Source organism: Chanodichthys erythropterus, chromosome 19 (assembly GCF_024489055.1).
Source record: "Chanodichthys erythropterus isolate Z2021 chromosome 19, ASM2448905v1, whole genome shotgun sequence".
Classification (NCBI taxonomy): domain Eukaryota; kingdom Metazoa; phylum Chordata; class Actinopteri; order Cypriniformes; family Xenocyprididae; genus Chanodichthys; species Chanodichthys erythropterus.
In genome coordinates this window covers 33398571-33426268 of record NC_090239.1, presented here as the reverse complement: position 1 = coordinate 33426268, position 27698 = coordinate 33398571, and the positions used below count along the sequence as shown (strand labels likewise).

Here is a 27698-nt window from a genome sequence, read left to right as displayed (position 1 = left end):
ATGTATAATTTATTCAAACTTTTCTGTCTTTGAATATATTTACAGACACCAGTGTTAAATTTAACAGAGGAAGTAGATGACATAGGAAAGGAACATGTATAAAACTTGGAATTTTATGACATTTTACATTTAAGGCATTTCACAATGTGAAAAGTGCTGTCCAGTAGTAAACACTGCATGTCAAGATGAAATGTTTGCACGTGTTTCGTGGTAGAGTTCAGATTACACAGTCCAGAGATATTTCAAGTTCAAATATATCAAAATTGCCAAAAAATTAAATATCCCTGAAAAAGTGTTTATCAGTTTAAATACAGACTTCTGCATTCAAATTGATAATTGCTCCTACAGATTGTTACTTAGCCCAGTTTTTGTAGTGCCATGTTACAGTGTCATTCTAGAATATCCATTTTATACACTTTTCTAGAAAAAAGTTGATCATGATAAGCTTCTAGATATTTGATAGATGTGAAATGTTTGACATTCATGGAGCTCATGTAATCTCTCAATAATGTCATTTAGCATCTGCTCTTCATTGAGTCTATACATCCTAACACATCTAAAACATATCACACAAAAGGTTTACAAAGTTCATTAAATAAAAATAAATCCAAAATAAATCAATGAAATCCATGAAACCATTTTTACAGTTCATAATTTGAAACACAAAGAGACTTGCATGTAAGACAGAGTAAATGATGTTAAATTGTTGTGAATTGTAGCCATTATTTTTAATAAAACACACTGGAATCCACTAAGCCAAACTGCATGAAACAAAACGCTTCTGTAGTTTCATTTAGGACACTGACACATATTCTTTACATTTATAGACTGGAGCATCATAGCAAAGAACAAGAGCACTTGATGTGATCAGAAGAGGTAAACAAGGCGCAAAAAGGTGCAAGACTTTGCATGAGTGTTCCTGAAGAAAACAATGGCTGTCATTTACAAAAAAATATTAGATGTTAAATCAAGTAAATCTGCTTGGGAATAAAGCAGAACTATTGAACTATTTCTCATTAAATACAGTCTTAAGCCTCAAAGTGCAAAAGCTAAAGATATTTTGAAAATCGTCCATCCAGCCAGTCATAAAATTTTCTCTTTCACTCATTCTATTCAAATCTCACTGAACATTGAGCACAAATCAATTAAACCTGCAGTGTTATGAAAACTTAACAACTTAAACCTGTCACACCATAACTTAAACTATTACAATCCTGTGGTCTGTGTACTGCATCCATTCCTTTGTTAGAACCATTAAAGATCTTCTGCATTTCATTTCTGGTTTAAAACACTGATGAATAAAATATGCAGATACTCTCATTTTTATTATACAAAATTTCTTCATTCAAAATCATAGAATTTTTCTTTTTCTTTTTTTTAAATATATATAAATGTTACATTTAAATTCTGGTTTCACAATCTGGAAAAGTATATATATTTAACACTAAACCTGACCATTTATAAGAAATGTATGAAAATAATGTTCAGGCGTGTGTTTAATATAACACTTGAGATTCATAAACAGTCTAATGGTTTTGATTTTTTTTTTCCTGCCAGTGTTTTTATGACCCCTTGAACTTGACATATGAGACAAATGAAACATAAAAGAGCCAGATCCAAGTTCCACACAATTCAGGAAGGCAGTTTACGACCATTTTTAAGTTAGTTAAATGACAGTAGGGAGGTGTAATGCGAAATGGAGTGCGTGACGGTTCAGAGGAGAGCAGTGTTTCAGTGCCGTTCACATGTGTGCATACGGTATTCAAGCTGTAAACTCATGTTTTTACTGATGAACAAGCACAAAACTAAAAATCATGTAAATTCGAATTTTTCTATTTTTAAACTGTTATTTTTTTCTTCCATGGAAAATTATTTAGAATTATTTAGACAGAAATATTCAAACCAAAAAGTCTAAAGGGTTTTTTGTTGTTGTTGTTGATGATTTTTTTCTTTTTCTTTTTTTTTTTGGAAAAAAAAAGGAGGTAATGAGAAGGTTTGAAGAAAGCAAATTATCTAAAGGTACACTGGCCTTAGTACGACTTTTTATTTTTAAATTATTTATTTTATTTATTTACATTAATATAAAATTAGCTTAAGAACTTCATTCTCAAAAGGCATTTAACATCAATCCAGAGAGCAGTAAGCAGTATGAAATGGTGGAACCAGGTGTTGTGCAAGCGTACTAGTTGTCTAGTTGTTAGATTGCAGCCCGTAAAAATGCAGGAAACTGTTAATGAAATGCAATTTTGCTCTGATCAGTGCAATTTAAATGTGCTTTTTTGTTACCAATAAACTTTTACATATACAGTGCATTTATCCATTAAAGTTATGAAGATTGCTGAAAGTTTGGTCAAGTAAAGTGCTCATTTTCCGTTTTTTTTTTTTTTTTTTTTCTGTATTGAACAGAGCCAATACTTTTAATGACCATAACAACTAATAAAATAAAATGATGAGCATAATAGTATGAAATACTGCAAATAGTGCATGTTTTGAAAATGTGGGCACTTTTTTCCTTCTTAATTCTTCATATATATGTTATTCAATCAGGAAGTTGTGTAGTCCATCATAATTCCTACGTGCTATTATTCATATTAGTGTTGAAAATGTGAGTTCACTCAGTCCATGTGCAACTCTGAGAGAAAGCTTGACTTGGACATAAAACTCATTTCCACGTACCTGCCTGATATTTTTCGTTCGTCCATGTAGTGCATAACTGTACGATCATATGAAAGCAAACACGTCTTCATTTGCTGCTTCTACATGAGTCCACAGCATGGCTCTTTTGTGTTAGTCGTGTCCTCTTCTGGTGCTCTCAGCTTCAGTAGAGGTGGATCTCCACTAGCTTGGGTAAAGTACACTGCACTGGGAGGCGCATCCTGTTGTACCGATTCAGGGGTTTCCAGCGGCCCTTGGGGTCCTTCAGGTACGAGCTCATCCTGCGGGCCTGCAGACAGGGGTAAAGGAGGTGCTGGATGTTTCTGTAGTTTAGCTGCAGCTCTCTGCCGTTTAAGATCTGCGAGCGTGTGGTGAGATCTCTCTCTGCTCATGCTGTCCCCGCCAGTAGCATCCGGAGCTGGAGTGAGCTGATAGGAGGCGCTGCGATCCCTGCGGCCCCCGCCCTGGAGTTCTCCTGGAAGTGAGGAAGAAAATGACGCTGTGCTGCCGTTCCCCAAAACTTGAGTTCCATTTTCCACCTCGACAACCTCTAATGGAGGAACAGGGTTGGCATTAGTGCCGGACACCTAAATCAAAAGAGGGAAAAGTACAAGAAAATTCACCAAGGATGGTCAAGTCACATCCATATATGTAAGACACAAACACATCACTGAGCTCAATAAAGGCTCTCAACAAGCACAAGATCAGTTCCTTACACAATCATTCTATTTTTTTACACAATCATTAAATTTAATATCAAAGCAGCTGGTAAATGATAAATATTATCAGAACTGACTAATTTGAAAAAACAGATGCTTCTGATCCTGTGTATATAGTTGTATTGCTGGTAAATGGAAACACAGTTCACATAGTTTTTCTTTTGTTGGTTTTTTTTAAGCACCCCAACCAGCAATCGAAATTAATGAAATTTGGCAGGTTTCCTCAGAATGTCATTTTGTCCAAGTGCACCAAGTTTAGTGAAGTTTGGACATTGTGTTCATAAGATACTCTTCAGGTCAATAGTTTGGAATAATTACAATTTTTTTAATATATTTTTTTTTCCTCTCTTATGTTCCCAAAGGCTACATTTATTTGATAAAAACAAAATAATCATGTTTTTTATGTAATTAAATAGGCCTATCACACTAATGTACTGTTTTATTGTAAATAAAGTACTTTTATTATAGATCTTTATGTGTTACTTGAGCTGAATGACACACCCAAAGTGCACACACACACAGAAAGACACTTCTCTCAGCATGCGATCCCGCATTCAGTTCTTTTTAGCTGCAAATTGTGCTTGAATGGTCACAGAATTATGTCATATTTTATATCTACAAGTATTCATGTAAACATAGTCGGTTATGTCTTAAGTAAACAAACAATTGGGGGTGGGGGGAGATGCATTTCAAATGAGGTGTTTTGATCTCCCTATACACAGCAATGTCATTCCAAATTTCAAGGCCCAGAAAGGCAGTGAAGTCATCGTTAAAATAGTCCATGTGACTGCAGTGCTTCAACTTTAATATAATGAAGCGATGAGAGTACTTTTTGTCAGCAAAAAATTAAATAAAATAAAAATAATAACTTTATTCAACAATTTCTTCTCTTCCCTGTCATTCTCCTACGCTGTTGATGTAGTAAACACAGTGCAGCGCTTCCAGGTTCTGCATCAGAACCAAATGTTTGTTAGAAACCAGAATCTATAAAAGATATCAAGATACCTTGGCAACACTTTACAATAAGTTTCATTAGTTAAACATTAGTTAATGTATTAACTAACCATGAGCAATACATTTGTTACTGTATTTACTAATCTTCGTTAACGTTATGAAAATACAGTTGTTCATTGTTTATTCATGTTAGTTCACAGTGCAATAACTAATGTTAACAAGATTTTAATAATGTATTAGTAAATGTTAACAAAGATTAATAAATGCTATATAAGTGCAGTTCATTATTAGTTCATGTTACCTAATGTAGTTAACTAATGAACCTTATTGTAAAGTGTTACCTATATCTTTAATATTTCTTGAGTTACAGGCATGCAAACACTTCTTGTGTTTTTCCCCCATTTTTGTCATCATTGGCATATTATGCAACAAAGATTGCTAAAGTAAACAGATTTAAATAACAGACATACCAATCTCAGTATAAAAAATAAAATAATGATGGTGATGCCATCTTTCTAAAGTCATTTTTACCCCCTGTAATTTGGCTCCAAATCGCAGGTGAAAAATCAACCTTTTTACCCCCTCTACAAAACAGTGAATAACTCAGTAAATATACATTCATGACATTTTATATTTTGGCTTTCTTCTTTATTTAAATATTTCTTTCATTTATAGCCAGGGACCTCTGGTTGAGTTGACATAGAATGACTTGATGTCTTATTTTTTTTAATAAGCATGATCTTTATTACTGGAAGCTTAGCGCGTTTCCAATCTGTCATATTTCATATTTCAGAAGGTTTTAAACACTGTATTAGCCCAATTCTCACCAGCGCAGCATGCAGGTTCAGTTCTGCATCAGTCTGTCGGTCTTCATCATCATCCAGGGCATCTGACTGTCTTCCTCTCTCTTGCCACACAATGGCTTCCTTCTGATGCTCTCTGCGGTACAGACTGCTGCGCTCGTTCACACTGCTGCGCCTCACTACTTTACTGTAAACAGTCCACACAAAGAAGAGCTCACACACACTGCTTTAGAAGGGTTATCATTATTAAGATCACAAACAACATGATAACACTATTATCTAATCATGAAAAATGGCAACAACAGTATTCCAGTGTAAATGATATAGAAACTGAGCGATGGAACAAACTACAGCACTCCAATTATAGTCAGCGAGGCTGTTTCCACGGTATCCACTACAGAACAAACATTACACACTAAAAATGAGGCTTACTTTTCATTTTAAAAGAATAAAAAAGGTCAGTGTACAGTATATGGTGTAAAAAAAACACTGTGTGATGTACAGTAGTGGCCAAAAACTATGTCCTGAGGAGGATTTCTTTTTAACCCTTAAATGCATGACTGTTTCGCCAATCATTCTTACATATTCGGGTCTTTATCGACCCGGATCTATATCTAACACAGAAGGTTCTCTTCCTGTCACGATAATATAAAACTCCTCTGACATTAGAGTAACAATTACAGAAGAATAAAATAAATCATATTTTGTAACCTTTTGGAGCTTGAAAGGGCTCAGTTTGAGCAGATATTTTATGCCATCATCACTGTCCCCGTCAGAGCTCACTTCCCAGTAAATTCAGCAAATAATAAGCTAGTTTTATGTTTGAGGTCATGAATATGATCCCATTCACGATCTCAAATATATTCTCAAAACTATTTAATTTTCAACATCTTCAAAATCAACATTTCGATCGCTAACAGCTTCACCAGATCCATCCAGTAAGAGTTACAGTCATATTTGATTGCGTCCAGTACTTGCTCTGCAGTAAATCGCTGAGCCATTTCATGTTTTTCTTATTAGTTTGTTTTCTGTCTGAATGAGTCGTCACTTCAGCATTGTGTATGTAGACACCTTGTGGAATAAAGGTGAATTGCACTTATTCTGTCATCTAAGATTAAATTATTGTTGTGCAGAAAAAATACACTTACACCGATACACACCAGGAGGAGGGTAGTGAATGATGTCCCGGGTCACTAAAGACCTGAGGTATGCATTTAAGGGTTAATCACCCTACAAGTTTGATTAAACCATCAAAATATGAGGAAAACATTTTATATTATATTATATTATATTATATTATATTATATTATATTATATTATATTATATTATATATTTTTTTAATATTTTAAATATAAGGGAAGAATAAAACACTAAACTTGGTTAAGGTATTTGTCTGACTATATTATTTGAAACCACAACAATAGGTTTTATTTTACTATGCAAAAAAATGCATGTTTTTGCATGTGTTCATAATTTTTTTTGTATGAATGCTCAATATTTTTTATGTGTGCTCTGCTGCCAATTATCATTTTTATGCTGTAGTAACAGTTTCTTCTAAAATCTAAAGGAGGAGTCAAATAGACTTAATTTTTAATACAACTGTCACTGTCACAAGCTGTCAAGTGCAGCTTTGCCAGGCTGTGACGTACATAAAATGCTTTAGTTGCGCTGTTAGTACTCACCCTCTGCTGCCCGTGCTGGACACTCGTCTCTGCAATGTGTTCTTGTGTTTTTCCTGACCCTTCATAATGGCATCATGCTTGTGTTTCAACTCCATCATTTTGGCCCGGACCTCCTCATCAGTGCACACATCTGCAAAATCACACAAGAAGTATTATGAAGCCTCCTGCCAAGTCACTCCTGATCAAACATGTGGGATGTTTCATACCCAGAGGTGTCTCATCCAGCTCAGACTTGGCGTTTAAACTCGCACCATGAGCCACCAGTAACTCCACCATCTGGATCTATAAAAGCATAAAGACACAATCACTGAAGAATCAACATCAATTTTGCCATTAAAGCCAATATACTCATTCCAGCCAACTGCTTTATAATTTTAAAGTTCCATTACATGTTTGCAATTATTAAAGGTGCAATATGTAAAATTTATGTCCGCTAGAGGCCTATTCAAAACAAAGACGTAGCTTGATGACGGCAAGTTTGAGCGTGGAATCTTCGGACATGTGGTCTTCACATCACAGCCGGTGGAAACAATCGAGATAGGACTCAGGAAGAAATCATGTTCATGGATGCGATTATTAACATTACTTTAGTATGAAGCAGAGCAGGACCGAGTGTTGTGGGAGCTGAACGAGGCCGCTGGAGCGACTGCGCAACACACAGCTCATGAGCAGCAGAACTTTTATTATGCCACAGTCGCTGGCGCTGCTTCCGCTTTCCGGTTTTTGAGTATGAGGTAACACAGCCCTGTTTAACTTATTAGATACATTTGAGAGAGTTGAAAACGATGTTATAACGTTACTCTGTGCGTTCGCTCGGCGGCTGCTGCGAGACACTGGTTTGAGACACACTAAGATAGACCGATTTTAGAATATCATATTAAATGCTGGATGGCTTGTGTTGATAAATGGAATGCAATTAATTTTATAATGTATGACGGAGAAAATTCAGTATTACTGTTACTAATAAATAAAGCTGCATCTGATTATGCTATGTTAGCTACTTGAAAAATTGTGTTTTTCTCTGAGGCATGGCGAAGCATGGTACTCGCAAAAAAAAAAAAAAAAAAAAAAAAATCAAGAAAATTAGATTTAAACAATAAGACTAAACATGTTGAGCTATATAACAATAATTAGTTTTCTGTCTATAAACATAACCAAACAGTTGTTCCTTTGTCCATTAAAACATTTAATATATTAAAACGTCTTTGGCATTTCCATGGTTTCTACAAAATAAAACCGGAAACTGAGGGTAACGCGGGTATGACGCATTTGACAGGCGACTCACACATCCGGGAGCCTTGGTTAAAATTGCAATTTTCTCACGATTTACAAATAGTTGAAAACATTTGGGATATTATTTAAGTGAACAAAATATATAACACTGGCCTAGTGGTTTTCAGTTTTTTTACTGCAAGAATCTTACGTATTGCACCTTTAAGTTTACAATTTATTACTTTCCAAACAGGAAGGTGGGGCAGGACATTTAAAAAATAGGGCTGTCCGCAACTAAAGATTTTTCTAGTTGACTAAGCCGTTCATTTAAACGATTAGCAGACTAATTGCGTGTTTATATTAATAAGCCATAAATTATAATAATGAACCTTTAAATGCATATATATATTACATAGCTTAATCAGCGCTCAAACGCACCACAAAGCTTGCCACAGCATGAGTGTGTTGTGAAAAAGCAGAAGGAGACTCTAAATATTTTAAGAATTTGAAAAAGCAAAGCAATGCGTGTGAAAAAAAAAATAAAAAAAAATTCATATTTAACAAGTTATGAAGTAAAATATCTTGAATTCGGAAGGCAGTCTGGCAGAAGTTAGATATTTTACTTTATAACTTATTTTTTTTATTTTTTATTTTTAAACAAACGCATCACTTTGCTTCAGAAGGCCTTTATTAACCCCCCAGAGCCGTGTGGAGTACACATTTATAATGTATGGATGTGGATGGAGACTTTCTTCAGCTCATACTCGTTGATCACGCTCACTGCCATTATAAAGCTTGGATGTGTCAGGATATTTATTAATATTTCTCCAATTGTGTTCATCAGAATGAAGAAAGTCATATACACCTAGGATGGCTTGAGGGTGAGTAAAGCTTGGGGTAATTTTAATTTGAAAGTGAACTAATCCTTTAAGTCAACAATGCTGACTAGTCATCCCCACAGTAGTGGACACGCCTATATGCGTGTTACATATGCATTATATAATCTGAGAATATTTGTTTTCCACTTGAATCAGTTAATTTAAAAGTAGACATTTCAAGCTTTCCATAGATATATTTTTTCATGTCTGTGAGTTTCAGTTCATTTATGTGACATGTTGACAGAGGCAGAGGCGGCAAAAAGCGCATCCTGATTGTACTCATTATTTTACAAAAGCACAACGTTTTGTTGTTATTGTGAGTTTACAGAAATAAAAGTACATCCTTTACCGTTTGCATTGCTCTTATCTGTATGATCAACAATGACGGAGTATTATACAAGTGATCGCACCGGCGCCTCACTTGGATATGCACATTTAACTAGGTTAGCGTTAGTGCGAGCGAACTTGTAAAACTGCTACTACTTACATATTTTAAGTGATAAGCCATATTTGAGGTCGATGAATGATAGGCAAATGTTTGCATTTCCTGCCATTAATGATCTGACTGTCATGGACTGTGTGATTTCACCACGTCCTGTGGAGTGTTTTTGCGACTAACCGAATAAAAGATCATTTTGGTCGACCAAGCATCTTGTAGTCGACTAACCAGTTAGTCGACTATTAGGGGGCAGCCAGCCCTACTTTATATTTATATTTTAAAAAAGGCCAAGAGCCTTTCCTTCATTTCTGAACCTTCAACAATGATTGGTTAGTTGTTTTTGCTAGTTAATGGCAGGTAGTACTAATGCAAGTGCGCTCAATCCTGTTCCTGGAGATATACCTTCTGAAAAAATTTAGCTCCAAGCCTAATCAAACACATCTGAAACACATCTTTTTTAATTTATACCTCTCTTAAATTTCAGATGTGATGTTATAACTATCTTTTTTCACTAAAAACTATATGTCTGTTAACACACAATCTCCTTCCTATGAAACTTTGCTCTCTGATGGTGTATTTTAAAGTCGGCACGAAATGGAAGTTTATGGAAATTTAATATTTAAATTCAAGGCCTTTACAAAATTAAAGTACAATAAGACCAGCAACATGAATTAAGAAAATAAATGGGGTCAATTTTGATTTTATGCAGATTGCAGACAATAAACCCTCATGCGTGTCAGTATTCACCTGTCCCCAGCAGGCGGCAGCATGGAGAGGTGTCCACCCATCAGCGTCCCTGTCGTCAGGAGACATCCTGTGCTCCAGCAACATCTCTCCCACTGACATGTATCCATTTGCAGCAGCTATATGCAGCTACACAGAACTGGACCTTTAGTTTTTGTAATTTTATAAATGATCATCCTGTCTGTATATACCACGTCTCTCACCAGAGTGGCCCCTTGCTCATCCTTCCCATTCAGATCAGCTCCGCTCGCTATGAGCTCTCGAAGGTCAGACAGCATCTCTTTCTCCTTGGCTCCACGACATTCATCAATTCTCTCCTGAGTAATCCCTAATTACAAACATATGAATAATAGATTTATGTGAACTGTTTAGGAAATCAGTTTAAATTTGTTGACTGCAAAAACTAATCTACAAAATCAGAAGCATTTGACATAATGTAACTTTTAAAAGTAATGTTCATCAACACTGCACATAAGAGGTTTGATTTAGCTCAGTATTAGGTATATTATAGGCAACTCTCACCCTGCTCTGCCATGATCATCTCTATGAGCTCTAGCGTAGCCTCGTCCTCACACAGATCATACGGCATGTTTCCATCTGCATTCACCGCCAACAGATCTGCACCCCTGAACACATGAACTCAGACAGTCCGTTTCACAGTTTTAAAGAATAAAATCTGTGTATTACAAAACAGAGTAAGATCTGTATAACAAATGAATTATAATTTGAGACTTACGATTCTATCAGCAGCTGGACGAGGTCAGTGTGTCCACAGGTGGCCGCCGCATGTAAAGGGGTCCACAGCTCACTGTCACACGCATTCACGTTTGCACCCGCGTCCAGAAGACAGCGAGCTACATCCACAAAATCATCTATGCAGCTCTGCAGAAAAACAGTGACATCTGAAACATCTGAATTATTGGCTGTGAAAAACATGACTCAATAGCAGCGATGTGCCAAGACGGTTGACTATTTAAGAAGTCATCCAACCAACTAGATTTTCTGTTTGGTGGTTAAGTGACAAAAGCAGACTTTTATTTTGTTTTGACAGGAATTCAAAAATAACTGCAAAATACGCCTTTTAGCATGCTGATCGCTTGCTAAATTTAGCATTTATGTCTATATCTTTAGTCTTTATTTATCTCTGTGCATAGTCCACAACATTTGCAGTTTCTCCATCTTTAAATGCAAATGTACCCTCCATCTTTGAATGTGTCCTTCCTTATTGGTTGAACTAATCCTTTAGGTGTGTAAATATTTTTTTTTTCTTTAGTTAAAATAAAATAAGGTTCAGAATTAAGCTGCGCAGCAAATAACCCCATAGCACCACCTAGCGTCCAAACAGCAGTATTACTGCATCAGTTTGAAAGCAGATTCTGATCTGTGTGAAAAATATATTGAAGAGAAAATGAAACGGGTTAACATGAGTTGCTGCTGTTATTGTCATCCAGCCTGTCAAATTAACTGAAAATATTACATGTGGGAAGGTAAACTCTTTTGTCATGACTAACACTGTTCCTGAATTCGGTCATAATTGATAAGCTAAGTTTTCCCAACTTATGCATGTTATATTGTGAATTTGTGACACATTAACATTACCATCTCTGGACTTTAACTGTGCTTCTAAATGTTAGCTTGTACTCACAAATTTAAATTGTGCATATTCAAAGCAATAGCTCAATGGCCACATACACACAGATTATGTTTGTGTCGATGAGTGTGTACCTGATGTAGTGCAGTGAGCCCGTCCTCATTGTACAGGTCTGGACTGACTCCATTATTCAGCAACTCTCGTACTGCCAACAGACACAAATGCTCTAAAGTCACCAAGCCAAATTTTTAATGATGACAAATGATGACATAAAAAGGGAAAGTTCACCCAAAAAAGAAAATTCTGTCATAATTTACTCATGTGAGTAAATTACAGAATTTTCATTTTTACTTACTATATTCTATAGAACACAAAACAACATTTTTTTCTGAAAAATGACTCCGTGTTTTTTGTCCATATGATGCAAGTCAAGAGGGCCCAATGTATTTTGGACCCATTTACAAATTTGTAAATATGGTTCATAAACTAAATTGGAAATATACAAATTGGAAAACCATGGAAGCAGATTATTGGAATTATTGGAATTTGTTAAAAATGTGTCCAATTAATGTGTGAAATTATTTTGACAAAAAAAAAAAAATTATATTATATTATATTATATTATATTATATTATATTATATTATATTATATTATATTATATTATATTATATTATATTATATTATATTATATATTAGTACAGTCCAAAAGTTTGGAACCACTAAGATTTTTTGTTTTCAAAAGAAGTTTTAATTAAAAATACAGTAAAAAAAAAAAAAAAACAGTAATATTGTGAAATATTATTACAATTTAAAATAAATGTGTACTATTTAAATATATTTGACAAAGTAATTTATTCCTGTGATGCAAAGCTGAATTTTCAGCATCGTTACTCCAGTCTTCAGTGTCACATGATCCTTCAGAAATCATTCTAATATGCTGATTTGCTGCTCAATAAACATTTATGATTATTATCAATGTTGAAAACAGTTGTGTACTTTTTTTTTCAGGATTCCTTGATGAATAGAAAGTTCAAAAGAACAGCATTTATCTGAAATACAAAGCTTCTGTAGCATTATACACTACCGTTCAAAAGTTTGGGGTCAGTAAGAATTTTTATTTTTATTTTTTTTAAAAGAAATTAAAGAAATGAATACTTTTATTCAGCAAGGATGCATTAAATGAATCAAAAGTGGCAGTAAAGACATTTATAATGTTACAAAAGATTAGATTTCAAATAAACACTGTCTTTTGAACTTTCTATTCATCAAATAATCCTGAAAAAAAATATTGTACACAAATATTTTGTACAATTGAATACATTAAATGTTTCTTGAGCAGCAGATCTTAGTGGTTCCAAACTTATATATATAAACATTTTACAGCCTACCGATCAACTTCTGTTGAAAATACAGTAGGATTTTATTTTCTAATGGTTGGTGTTTTAAACAAGTCTTGATTTAACAGCTGATGAAAATGTTTTACAGGTGAGAGAGGAAGTGGAGAAAGGTCATTAAAAACTAATGCTTTTAATATTACATTAAAGAGAAGACCTAGCAAAAGAAAAAAGATCTAGAAAGATTTATCTTGGATTATTTTTTACATTTAAAAACCTGCATTTTTAACAGGGGTGTGTAGACTTTCTACAGCCACTGTAACAAAACCTGCAGTATTGCTATTCTCCTCTTACCCTCCTCTAGGTCATTCCTGGCTGAAGCCTCCAGTAACGTGATGTTGGTGTGGAAGGTCACCCTTCTGCTTTTCTTCACCCCATCTCCCTTTTGACCACGGGCACTGTCCTTCTCCATCTGAGCCCAACCTTTCAGCTGCTGCGCCCGTCTCTTCTGTGCCTGCTTCAGGCGCTCGGTGGCTGAGAGACGGCCGATAGTTGCCATTTCTGCTAGCAGCTCTGCATGCTCTGCCATATCTTTCAAGTCAAGACTCTCAACGTCTTCCCTTCAGACACCACGAAGACTGTGGCTTCTGCTTGGATCTTCTGCTGTCTCCTATCATAGACATTCGACTCTGTCACACCTGCAGTTCTGATGTCCAAGTGCCTGATGAGAGCTGCAAACAATTTCGAGATCCAACAGGATAATGTAGAGATGCAGATAACAGCCAAAGACGGACCATATTCTTGATAACTTTTCCTATATGGACCAGGTGGACAAGTTCTGCAAAGAAAGTGAAAAGTTCTTATGTCTTGCATTTTAAGTGAATTTTCACACCAAAAATACATTGAAGTCCACTATAAGGAGAATACCAGGAATGTTTTCATCAAAAACCTTAATTTCTTTTCAAGTGAAGAAAGAAAGACATGAGCATCTTGGATGACATGGGGGTGAGTGAATTATCAGGAAAATTTTATTTGAAAGTGAACTAAACCTTTAACTAACATGAATAAAGTATGTTTTTCAATAATTTAACATAACTAATTTTTTATGCAAAAACACTGCTCTGCCAACATGTGTTCTTAAAGGGAAAGCTTAATCTCCATTATCTAGCTTTTGGTTTGCTATCTTCAATATGAAAAATATTGAAGCGTTAATATATTAAAAAATATATATTAAAACGGCTAATTAGTACAGTTTTATTTTTTACATAATTTTTAAATTGATTATTAATCTATTTGTGTATACTCATTGCATATCGAGTAAGCAAGACAGAGAGAATAAAGGTATGTGTTTGTGTATTGTAAAAGTCAAATGTGTTTATATGCGTGCATGGGTAAAAATAAATCTGATTGGCTAGTTTAGTTGTGTTTAATTTTCCACACACAAAAAAAATAACATTACAGATAGTTAGTTCAAAACCAGGCTAAATATGAGTAAATGCTCTCTAAAACATCTAAACTTGATTGAAACATTTGCAAAAAGGCCTAAAACTATTGAGTAGGGATGGAGAAATAGAGCCTCTTAAATCTTGGAAGCTTGCTTCTGGAAAGCCTGCTGCCGTTTTAAAGAGGAATGAGGCGATCACAAATTCATGTACAGATTACATATTTATCCACAAATATTTTAGGGGGGCTGGGTAGAATTTTAGGGGCTGAAGCCCCACTAAAAAGTGATGCCCCTGGCCATAGCCCTGCAGAATTTAGTCCCAACCCTGCTCCAACTGTAGTTTTCAAATAAGCCTGGTCTTGATTAGCTGGATTGGGTGCGGTTTTGGGTTGAAGCTAAACTCTGCAGGACCGCTGGCCCTCCAGGAACTGAGTTTTGTACCCCCTCTGTATAGAATACATGCTTTTAAGCATATCATTTCAAGTTATTTCAGTATATTTACTTATATTTAATAGATTTTGGTGAAATTTAATGACAGACACATTAGATTACTTGTTCATCATAGTCAGTCTTATCATGTAAAACGAGATACAGACATATGACAAACTACCAGCCGATAACTGATAAGGTGCCAACACATCATGCCGATAACAGATTACTCTAAATTGTAATGTTGACATTAATTAGCTGCTTTGAAACAATATGTATTGTGAAAAGCACTATACATGAATTTAAGTGAATTGAATATCGTGCATCCATAAAAGGCACACATTTCTGCTTGGTTTGATGTCAATGAAGGGGAAAAAGAGCCTTTTTGATGGGGCTATGAGGTTACCAAAGACAAAAAAAATCATGCTACGCCTAATTAAAAAGAAATCAAATTCTCACTATTTGGGTAAAATGAATGATCATCAAAGCAAGCAACACAAATGTTATTGGATGGATTTTCATTCAGTAATGCTTAAACAAAACAAAAAATTAGGAAGAAAGAGAGACTGAGTCTCATTCACTTATAAATGCATAATAAGTACATAGATACAGACATATTTATTAAAATCAACTGAATCAGTAGGCAGTGCTGGACCAATAAGTACAAACTCAATAGCCAATTATAACTAGAACTCCTAAAAATTAAAGTCAGCCAACTTAAATCAGCATGTCAAGGTATTGTTGTTCGTTACTTACCACCTTTGTGCATCCGGGTTTAAACATACTTCTTGTGTATGAAAAATACCTGTACACATGGCAGGCAGCAAAAATACAAGAAAAGCTTGATGTGTACCGACAACTATACATAAGAGTATTCTACATTTTTATGGGATCTGTTGTTGTAAAGTAAGTTTCATTTATAATGGTTCCCCTTAAAATTGTTATAAAATTCATATTAATAGGCTATTTTCCCACAAAACCGGTTTTATAACAAGCCTAAAAGCAAGCCTGATTGTTATATGCCAGTTTGACATGACAAAGAACAAAATGGAAAAGTTTTGTTCAGGCTAAGTCAAAATGCTCTCTCACCTTTCTCATCTTTCTGAGTAGACATTTCTTTGAGTCCGCCACGAGTACCACAGAGAAAACAAATGCATGCAAAGTCTGAGCCCTGAGGTAAAATGAAATGAATTTGTTTTGCGCTCTACATCCCTAGTGTCCACCACATTCACAACAGGTATGCACACACATCAGTTTGTTCTTACCCTCATTCTAATACTGATGAATCCAGATTATTCCAAATGAGGAGGCACAAAACTATAGTTAATTAGTTGTGATGAGCCAGAATATCGGTCAATCATTAAAGGGTGGGTATCACACACAGTTTCTGCCAATCTCATGTTAATCTTGCATACCTATAAAGTAGTAGTGCATCTTTCATTTATCCAAAAAGTCTTTAGTTTTATCATATTTATAAAAGATACATGCACTGTACCGAGTCTTTCCGAAAACAGCCGAGCGCCTGGAGGCGTGCCGTGTGAGCGGACTATAGAGAACTATAGAGAACAGGTTTACAGGTTTCATAGAAAGAGAACGATTGAGCGTGTGTGAGTGGGCCTGAGCCAAATCAATCGAATACTGTCATGTTTGCGGACTAAATACCTCAATACGAGAGGCAACGCGAAACGAAAAGAAACGTGAAATAAAACGTCATGTTTTTATGAAAAGTGGCGGAAATAACGGATGATGGGCACAGAATGCTAACAAAACTATGAGACATTTACAATTACACACCCACCACAGGTGTAGCTCAGAAACTCCTGTGACCAGTGCAGCGCTGCCAACGATTTCCGTAAAGCCGAACGCACGGAAGTTCCCGTTCAAGGAATTCCAACCGCTATGACGTCACACAGCCCCATACTCGAAAAAAACCCTGCAAAGTTTATGAGGATTTGGAAGAGTAGTTTTGGCACAGAAATACTCTGTCATACGTCCAACTTGTGTTTTGAAACTTTGGCCATGTTTAGCATGAGAATACATCTCTTTAACAGTGTAAATGAGTCAGAATACATGAAATAAAATTATACCCCCCCTTTAAAGCAACCAGACATCCATCGGAGCTGGTTATGCCGATAAAAGCTTTCAAAAAGATACAATCACATGCACTGCAGAAAAAGTCTCTCTGGCTTGGTGTGAAAATGACAATGAAATGAAATTTTTTTTTTTTTGAATATCCTATTATGCAACATAAATCTTGAGGCAACAATATTAAATTGCCCCTATTGTGCTTTTTTGGATATTACCTTTCATGTCATATGGCTGTTTGTGAATGTAAAAGGTCTGCAAAGTTTTAAAGACCCAAGTGCATGATAAATGGGGTTATTGTTCCCAAAACAAAGAACCAATTCAGAACGGACACGAGTCATCAGTAATTTTAGTCTTACTTCCTGCACAAAAAGGTTTGTAACAAATTTGCGTAATGACAGCCGTCAACGCTGACTGCACGCGAACATCTGCTTTGACCTGCCAAACACTCTAGCTGTAGCTGAGGACTGGAAGAGTTTGGTTTGTATAGTCAACAACTCTGTTCTGCAAAAGCCAAATCTACTTTGCATGCACTTCAAAAGGCTGAGGAGGACTCAGGCTTGAATTGATACAGTAAACCGTCGGCATTGTTACTGTTCGTATCACTATAGTGCTGAGGAAGCTGAAATTCAGATATGTTAAAGGGTTAGTTCACCCAAAAATACTCACCCTCATGTCACTGTACACCCATAAGACCTTCTTTCATCTTCAGAACACAGATTAAGATATTTTTGATGAAATCCAATGGCTCAGTTAGGCCTCCATTGCCAGCAAGTTAATTTACACTTTCAGTGCCCAGAAAGCTACTAAAAACATATTTAAAACAGTTCAATGGGTGCGAGTACAATGGCTCTACCTTAATATTACAAAACGACAAGAATACTTTTTGTTTGCCAAAAAAAAACTAAACAAAATAACTTTTTATTTTGGGCGATTTTGAATCAGTGGTTTGGCGCAGCAAAGTCACGTGATTTCAGCAGTGCAATCTGAACCACTGATTCAAAACAAAAGCTTCGAAGCTTCATGAAGCGGTGTTTTGAAATCGGCAATCACTAGATATTGTTGAAGAATCTTTTTTTTTTTTTGCCGCACAAAAAGTATTCTTGTTGCTTTATAATATTAAGGTAGAGCCACTGTACTGTGATAGAAATATGTTATGTCAACATGAAATTAACAGAAAATGCAGACTAAGGATGCTCAGATCAAAGACCAGTCATATGATTAGCTTAGATCATTACAAACCAATAACCAGAACAGTTATTGTATAGCTTTTTGACGGGAAGCCGTCACCTTACTTTGGGAAGAGAATTACCTAGAAGTATTGGAAATGTATTAGAAGTATTCGAGAAGGGAATTACCTCGAGATACTGTAGTATATTATATTGTATTATATTCGGGATGGGAATTACCTCGAAGGTACTGTAGTACTGTATTGGTACTGAGTATTATATATATATATATATATATTATATTGACAACTGGAGGTTGTTTGAATTGTCAGTGGTGAAGTTGGATTAGTATTGGGAATTTCCATGACAGTACTCACATGAACTGCTTTAAATATATTTTAGTAGCTTTCTAGGCACTTAAAGTGTAAATTAACTTGCTGGCAATAGAGGCCTCACTGAGTCATCGGATTTCATCAAAAATATCTTAATTTGTGTTCTGAAGATGAACGTCTTACGGGTGTAGAACGACATAAGGGTGAGTAATTAATGACATTATTTTCATTTTTGGGTGAACTAACTCTTTGATGTAAACAAACAATAGTCATAGTGCACAAAGTCAGATTTATTAGAAAGCTACACTGTAAACACTCAAAATAATTAATTGGTTTGAGTAGGATAAACTTAAATTAAACAAATTAGTTCAGTCAAATTATTTTTTATGAGTATTTATCATTTTCTTTTTCTTTCAAGATCACGTATATTTTAAGTAAACTTTTTCATTGTTTTGAGTTTTATTAACTTTTAAATTTAGACAAACTTAAGTTTAACTGAAACTGGGCTGGGCTTGGTTTGAGAGCATGCATGTTAGATGCTTTATATTGCTGCACTCATTCAGCAAGTGCTATAGCATGCTATTATTAACATGTTAGCAAAAAGCATGTTCGTTTTTTTCTGAATGAGCTTGTTATAGCTAGCTAAGTTTACACTAATAAAAATGTTCACATTCAGAATTTTAAAGGGGTCATATCATGAAAATCGGACTTTTCCCGTGTTTAAGTGCTATAATCGGGTCTCTGGTGCATCTACCAGCACAGAAAATGTGAAAAAGGACAACCAAGTAACTTTGTTTTGGTAAGCCTTTCTTTACAAACATGTGAAAAATTGAGTCGTTCTGATTTCGCTCCCCTTGTGATGTAGGAAGGGAATCTTATTATAATATTACCACCCCCTGAATCTGTATGTTTCAATCCATGGGTCATAGGTCACCTTTAAAGCTGCAGTACGTACGTTTTGCCTCTTTGTCGCCATCTCTGTTTGAAACCTGCAATTGCAGATTTTTGTGAAATTATCATCTTTACGTGGGTTGTGCATGGATGAATCTAATGTTGTGAGAAGAATGTGTGGCTGTCAGTCACCGCACCAGTGGATACTGTACTTCGGAATCACAGATTGTAGTCTTGAATAATTACGATATGCTGGCGCCAAATATCGATATTTTAATGAATAAAATAAAGTGCTCTAAATAGATTTCCCTGCTCCCAGCGCTGCTACTTCAAGGCGGCGCTCAACATATGAATGAGGGAAACGTGAACAGAAATTAACTAGCCTAAGAAAAGGAGGTTTTTAACGGCAGACAGCAGTGCGAGTAAAATAATAGATGCCCCAGCTACATTTAAGTTCAAAGTCTGAACACACTTAGGCTTTTATACCACTGATGTGGCAAACTTAGACACTGTTGACTTTTTTTTCACCGAGTGCTTACACAGATATACACAGGAGCGTTTGAAAGCAGGCATCTATCAGCGGATTTGTCTATCAGCGGCTATATTAGGGATCCGCTGATAGACGACTGCTTTCATCCGCTTCTGTGCTCTGTAAAAAGCGTCAAAGATTTCGATTTACAATATGTATTAGAAGCGATGATCATTGTAGCCAATCAGACATATGTTGAGCGTGTAAACACAATATGGCCAATCAGAGGTTAAGAATCTGCTCAACAGCACACAAAATGCTAGGATATGCTGGTATCGTCACATTTTTAACATTTTAAAATATAAGTCAGTACCTTGGACAACACTATTCCCAGGATTATTTTAAGGAAGCTTGTAAACACTGAGATGTTCCCAGGTTTAAATAAAAGAGGTTGGTAATTTTTTTTAAAAGTACCAGGTTTATAAGCCGATAAGTTTACACGCAAAGAAAAGTTTAGGCTTTTAAAAAATGTAAGCATAAAATGTTTAATTTACTTAAAATGTTACATTTCATTTACAGACTGAACATTTTTTTGTGCTGTTTTTTAATAGTTTGGACTTTAATAAAGAGAGAAAACCTGTACTTAACCTTTTCACTGGCATTTTGTTTTCATAGTTAGACAGATATTGTGATGTATCATTATATATAATGTCTAGCAATATATCGATTATAGCAGAATCGCTTTATCTTAATATTATTGTTATTGTGAGCCATGTATCTTGATCACATCGTGAGGTACCCTGCGATTCCCACCCCTAATCACTGGCAGTGAGGCACACATCACACAGCAAATCCATTTTTGCGCATGAAAATGCTGCTGGTTTAAGTGGCCACTGGGACATGGGTGAAGTATCTAATGTACTAATACAGTAAGCATTTAAGACTGCAACTAACAATTATTAAAAAAAAAATAAATAAAAAAATCTGAATAAATTCATCCAAACATAAATAGTAAGATTTTTTATTTATATTGTTTAAAAACAATATAAATAAGTCGCAACTATGGCTGCATGATGTTGGAAAAAACTGACATTGCGATATTTTGTTTTTGTGAGATATAGATTGCGATATGAAAACAATTTCACTAGATGACTTGATTAGCTCTATTAGATTTCTGACTGATCTAACTCCTGATAATTATTAGTAGAATTGTCCAAGGGTGCAGTTTTATCTTCTTGGGATCTCTTTTGATCAGAAACACCATTCGCTTTACTTGCAGATATGAAAATTGAAATTGATATTATTTGTCGATATTAACTTATTTTTAATAAAGGTTTATCTCTTTTCTTTTTATTTAAAAAAAAATTTATTTTCATTGTTAATTTTGTCATTCCGTTTATGATTATTGTATGATTATTTTTAAATTATTTTATGTAAAGCACTTTGAGTTTGAAATGAATTACCAATTGTGTAGGAAATGTGCCATCTAAATAAAATTGCCATGCATTACATTTATTTAAGGTCTCAATCTGAGGACTCACAACAAATGTTTGGCCAGTGGATGGTAATAAAACAATTGTTTGACTGTGTGCCTGCTTGTCCACAAAAACTTGAGATTTTACATGTGGTGTCTTACTCAAAGCTCCATTATATAACAATTACAAACATAAATGCTCTGTGACCAATTGTTCAAGATTCTTTTGTGTTCATTGGTCAATTATTATCAAAAACATGTTGAACTTTGAAATCAGCAAGACTTTTCTTGTACTATTAATGTGTAAGGTGTGATTCTGAGATAGTAAAAGTTGGTGCTGACAGCCAGACAAAACTACAACAGATGCATAATTTGAAGCTTGACATCTACATTTAACAGTTTGTCATATTTCATATATTTAAATTATTTTTTGTCAGCTATACTATGACCTACACATAAATTTTAAATATTTGCACGTTCACTTATAACACATGAACAATATTTGGTATTTTTTCCTCAATTTGATTTCTTATTATGCTATATAATAATCTTTATTATTCTATTATAATATTCTTCTAATAAATAAAAATTTTATTTAATTACAAATATATACATTTTAAAGAAGAATTTGGGCAAAAAAAATAAATATCAACAACAATATCAAAAATATCAACTATATTCTGTTCTATTGATAGTCAATGTTAGTGTTGTTAGTTACCAAGATTTCATCTTTCACTAATTTGCTATTAAGCAAACTCTTTTTAACAATCTGAAAATATAAATAACAATGGCAATTATACATCATAAATAATAAACAGTAAGCAATAGCATAAGCAATTATAAGCAATAGCACAAAAAGCACTTGCCATCTTGCCAGTATCAGTATTCAGACGTGCTGTGAGTGATTCTCCTTTATTGTCAATATTACTGTTTGATTTTTATTATTGGAATAAGACTTCATAGCAGACAGATTTATAATAATACATAAAGGCCGGTTGCATAAACTGCTTAGACTCATCTTACCTTAGTCATCAAATTTTTTCAGTTACATAAAAACATAGATTGGTCTAATTTGATACAGAAAATTAAGACTGATTAACCATCAACTCATCATCAACTGCTAGTTGGCCATATTAGCTCTTAAGACACAAGCTGCATCCCAATTCGCGTACTTATGCACTATTCTATGACATTTTTAAGTACAAATGGTGCGAGTATGTGTTCACACAGAAAATTCCAAAAAGAAAAAGCGCACTTTAAATACCCGGATGACGCACTAAATTAACGAAAAAAATGAAGTGTGGAACGTTGGACACTTCTTGCACTCAACTCTTGCAGCTTTAATTACGTTCCGTAAGGGGGAGATGGATCAGACTCTGATGTATAATGACAAAATAAATGTTTACAATTCATACACTACATGGATGAGTACACAGTGCATAAGTAGTGTATAAGTGCATAGTGCATCATTTGGGACAACAATGGCTATGTTCATGCAAGTGGCCCTAGATCTTTTGTCTCATTCTGTTTACAATCAAAAAACAACTGACTGCTGTTACATTCATTTATTATATTATTATAATATTATAATATATTATTACATTAGACTTTTATAGACATTTTACAAGGAGTATCATCAAGAAAGGATGCAGATAACTCATGTAGGGTGTTACTTTAATGTGATGATGTTATTTAAGTTGCAATCTAAGACGTAGTGAAGTAAATAGTTCCAAAATCAATTATTATCCTAAATGATGCGCTCTGGGTGTTTATGTAGAGCAAACTTTTAATGCAATTATGTCATTTCAAGCAATCAGAAGGACTAGAAAATGAACAAATCTAAAACATATAACAACATGTTATCACTGATAACTGCAGAAATGTTTTTTCTTCGATATCTTCTATCACTTTCTAATAACATTTGTGGCATTTTCACTCCATCAAGGGGATGACTTAAGGCTCCTCTAGAAAGGGATTTTTGCAGATGTAGTTGCCCTAATTTAAAAGTTTTCAAAGGTTGCACTGTTGATAAGTGTAAACAAAGCACAGTAAGTATTCACGTGACAAGCTTCTTTTAGCCCAATTTTAATACAAAAGTAAACCGCCAAGAATAGAGATTCATTATTCATAGGCACTAAGCAGATTTAGAGGTGGAACAGTGAGAATGAGAAGTTCTCCTAATCCAAATGTTCTGGACAGGATCAGCACAGCAGTATAAAGACTTATTCACAGCAAGAGCCGAATGAAAAGCATGTCACATGCTTTAATGCAAGACACTTACCATCTGACCATACAGATCTCACTCATTGTAATACAATGATCTCAGCATGACAACATAAAACGACTCTCTGACTGTAAAGATGCTGATTTAAACAGCTTTCTCATATATTTGAACAGATGAATTAATGTACTCCTTAAAATAAAATGACAAACTTCACATTTCTGCTTTAAAAACCTTCAAATATTGGCCCCTATTAACATCCTTTGTAGTGTCTCACTAACTCAAATTTTATTGTTTGATTTAAACAGAAGTTAACATTTAGTCTGGGCTTTTATTATTATTTGGCACAGACAAAACAGTTTCCATACCGGTGTGATGAATCCAATCTTCAACCAGACGGAACTGGATTAAATATTTTGTCTGTTCTGATCCCAGTCTGACTTGTGACCTGTTATGCTGCCTGAATCATAATCATGCACTGTTCGTTGTTGGCCAGAGGAGAACTTGCCCCCTGACTGAGCCTGGTTTCTCCCAAGGTTGTTTTCTCCATGTTTGTCACCTGATGGGAGTTTAGGTTCCTTGCTGTAACTCGCCTCTGGCTTGCTTAGTTGGGGACACTTGATATTCAATAATGTTTTTGATCTGCCTGCATTGACACCATTGTATGCAAACTGAACTGAACTGAACAATGACATCACTGTTTTCTCCAGAGCTGTATAGATAAATGAACTCAATACCTAATGATTTTTAAAACAGAATCAATCGATACTGAACTTACTTAAGCTGGACAATGACACCATTTTCTAGAGCTGCTGTGCAGCCGAAATTATTTTCCTGTTAACACCACTGTAAAGCTGCTTTGACACAATCTGCATTGTAAAAAGTGCTATAAAAATAAAGGTTGATTTATTTTCATTTTTAATTTAGGGATTTTTTTTGTTGTTGTTACAATTACAGCGTAATGTGATTATAACCCTCTTTTGTATATAATATATAGCATAGCCAATGGTTACATTCATTTGTTTCCATAGCCTTCAATCATTTCAATTCTGGACTGCTGTACTTCTCTGTTGGTCAGCCTTCAAGGTGCCTCTGTAGATGATCCAGAACACAGCAGCATGTCAACCAAAAATGCTGCTGTCACTAGAACTGCACCCTCCTACAGTATCTCAAGACGCTCCCACAAGTGTATTATCTCCCTATCTTCCACTCTATCAGAGAGTGAGCAGCAACTGGTGGTTCTTTTGCAACCATGTACAAAGGGAAGGTTCAAGACCTTCACGCTCCCTGCTGTAAACTTTTGCTGTAACTTCCTGACTAGCTGCTCAAGGTTTTATTGTACAGCAAGATAATGACTCAAAACAGTTTAGACAGAACTACCTTAGAAGAGAAGGTTTCCAGACTTAAATCCCACTAAGCTGATTTGGGACGAACTGGACAATATATTAGTGGGAACTTCTAAAACACCATTGGGAATAACATATATCGGCTTATATGCATATGTGTGTGGCTGCATGTGAGCAGACAAATGCACTTTTTATTCAAAATGTTGGTTTTGGAAAGATGTTGTCAATCAGTTGTATCTTAAGAGACTGTAAACAGACAAGACAAAACATCTTATGTTTTATAATAAATTTCTTTTTGGAAAAAAAAAAATTCTCACAGCTCATCTGAATACTACGGAAGAGGATTAGGGCCAAGCAATAATAAAAAAAATAAAACCATCTTGAGATTAAAGTTGTTATATTACAAGAAAAAACTCGTTAAATTTCGAGAAAAAAGTCGAGATAAAACGTTGAGAATAAAGTCATTAAATTACGAGAAAAAAGTCGTTAAATTATGAGAACGAATTTGTTAAATTATAAGAAAAATGTCATTAAATTTCGAGAAAAAAAGTCAGGATAAAATGTTGAGAATAAAGTCATTAAATTATGAGAAAAAAGTCATTAAATTACGAGAACAAATTCGTTAAATTACGAATTTGTTCACATAATTTAACAAATTTTTTCTCGTAATTTAATGACTTTATTCTCATAATTTAATGAGTTTATTCTCAACATTTTATCTCGACTTTTTTCTCGAAATTTAACAAGTTTTTTCTCGTAATTTAACCAGTTTATTCTCAACATTTGATCTAATAATCATCTTCCGTAGAATACTGACAGTGAAAAATGCCGAGCACCATTTGTTCTATTGCTTGTAATTGTTTCTTTGTGCATTTACTGACTATCCATTTGTCTTTTTTATGCCACAAAGTTAGGTATTCTTTTCTAATATATTAATTTATTCACATTAATATTTAACTTCGAAAAGTTCAAAGGAGTTTGTTCAATAGCAATTTTTGTAGTATCAAAATAGGTATAAGCAATCATTGTTACTGACAACTAAAATTTTGGTATCATGGCACTAACCCTAAGACAAGCTCATAAATTGCAGAATATGATAAATTGATGATCTGCTAAATGACTAAAGGCAAAATTATTTTAGATTTCTCTTGTCATGTAGATCTAATATAAACCTTAAACATAAAATTTACATTGATTTCATGTCTAAATAGACAATTCCCTTCAACACACACACTGGTGTCTACTAGGCGTAACTCATGGTGCAATACTGTTATATCTAGATTAGACTCAGGGTTCCAACTTCCCAGTGTCATGGAAAACCCACCTTAAGGAATTTTAAAATTAAATTTTCCAGGCCAGAAAAAAACATGGAAATAAACCAAATAAATAATTCAAATCATAATGTGAAATATTATATATTTTTCTGGTTAAGTTGAGCTCAAAAATGTTATTGGCACAGTGCACTCTGTTATGTTCCAAGTGTCCTGTATTCACATAATGTTTCCTTTCAAATTACTGTTGGGGCAGTAAACAATCCTAAGTAATTTGGCTGCCTTCTTTTTCTTGCTTGAAACACATTATTGTGTTTAAAAATCCTTTAAATGTATATTTTGATCTAATTTAATAGAAGTGAATCGTTATGAATTTGCAATAACTGCTTTTGAATTTAATCGAAAATATGAATAGTGAATCGACCATTATATTCCCAAACATTACAAGACAAATTAATTCTTGGTTATGCATAAGCATAGTACTTTGATACCATAGTAATGAAAGCTTACCATACATTACTGTACTGACATTACCCTGCTACTTCAAGGGACAAGAATACACTGTTACAAACAAACAAACAAACATAAAAACATGGCAACACCATGGTACCATGTCAAAAACGTGGTATTACGATGGAACATGTTAAAAAAACACATTATTTGAACTGTTCTATTTCCTGTTTACTAGCATAATGCTAACCTGTCTGAAGTCTGAGTTCATTTCAACTTTAGTCCTCATACGACGATAACGATACACGAACACTTTAAACTTAAACATATCATTGTATTGAATTAGTCAATCAATAAAAAAGCCATTTTTAGCGTTAATGTTAATGTGTGTGTTAGTGTCAGTGGCCTGTGAACGCACCTGAACACACACCTGTCATTTAACCACCTGTTTGTCACTTCACATTCAACGCTTCTGTCTTACCTGTTGCTTCATTTAAACTCAGTCGGCAAATTCATGTCCGTCTAATCACGTTTAAGTCCTTTTCGTAAGCTTTTGGGGGAAATAAAATAATCTCCATAACAGCCGTTGCGCCCTTCGGTCCGTGTACTCGCTCAACGCATCCCGACAGTCGGCGCTACACACAAACACTGGGAATTTGCACAGAGAGAGAATGTGCGGGCAAACAACGGGCTATAAGGTATTAAGATATGGTCGGATTTGGTCTAAATTACAATTATTTTATTTTACCGCTTCGATATGTATTTTTAATAAAATTTCTGTCAGTGTTATTGTTCAGGTGTAGCTAACTTCTTGTCCAGATCTCCGATGTTGCAATAGACAACGTTATTCCGTGATACCTGTTACTTTTTTCAGCGCAAGCCAAGTTGAACCAATCACATTCGTTGTGATTATCGCATAATACATTTTTGTTTAATAATTTAATAGGAATTGCTGGGCGGAGTTTCATTTGTAGCCTATGTCATACAGCAATCCTTTGCATTCACTGTGTTTTAATAAATTTACCTTTTTAGTGTACAAATATTCCTAATAAGAGTTTAGACCTAGACACCCTGGAAATATGTGCCTTCTGAGCCGTCAAGCGC

General features: G+C 34.7%; 1 protein-coding gene across 1 annotated transcript; it reads right to left on the bottom strand.

Annotated features, from left to right (window-relative positions):
* Positions 1 to 27406, bottom strand: ppp1r16a (protein phosphatase 1, regulatory subunit 16A). Its single transcript, XM_067369997.1, has 11 exons — positions 27076 to 27406; positions 13368 to 13851; positions 11813 to 11883; positions 10824 to 10969; positions 10610 to 10713; positions 10291 to 10415; positions 10091 to 10216; positions 7021 to 7096; positions 6815 to 6944; positions 5156 to 5318; positions 1 to 3242 (listed from the first exon to the last, which is right to left on the bottom strand). Exons 2-11 carry the CDS (start codon positions 13600 to 13602, stop codon positions 2757 to 2759), a joined length of 1662 nt encoding a protein of 553 aa, XP_067226098.1. The 5' UTR covers positions 13603 to 13851; positions 27076 to 27406; the 3' UTR covers positions 1 to 2756.
* Between the last annotated feature and the right edge of the window lie 292 nt (positions 27407 to 27698).

What these genes read in the sequence shown, in the direction of transcription:
- ppp1r16a (XM_067369997.1), bottom strand. Translation starts at nt 13,602, where the DNA reads ATGGCAGAGCATGCAGAGCTGCTAGCAGAAATGGCAACTATCGGCCGT. An exon ending in CAGGAATGACCTAGAGGAGG is followed by an intron (nt 11,884 to 13,367) that starts GTAAGAGGAGAA and finishes GTCTGTTGGCAG; the next exon opens with TACGAGAGTTGCTGAATAAT. An exon ending in ATGAGCAAGGGGCCACTCTG is followed by an intron (nt 10,217 to 10,290) that starts GTGAGAGACGTG and finishes AGTTCTGTGTAG; the next exon opens with CTGCATATAGCTGCTGCAAA.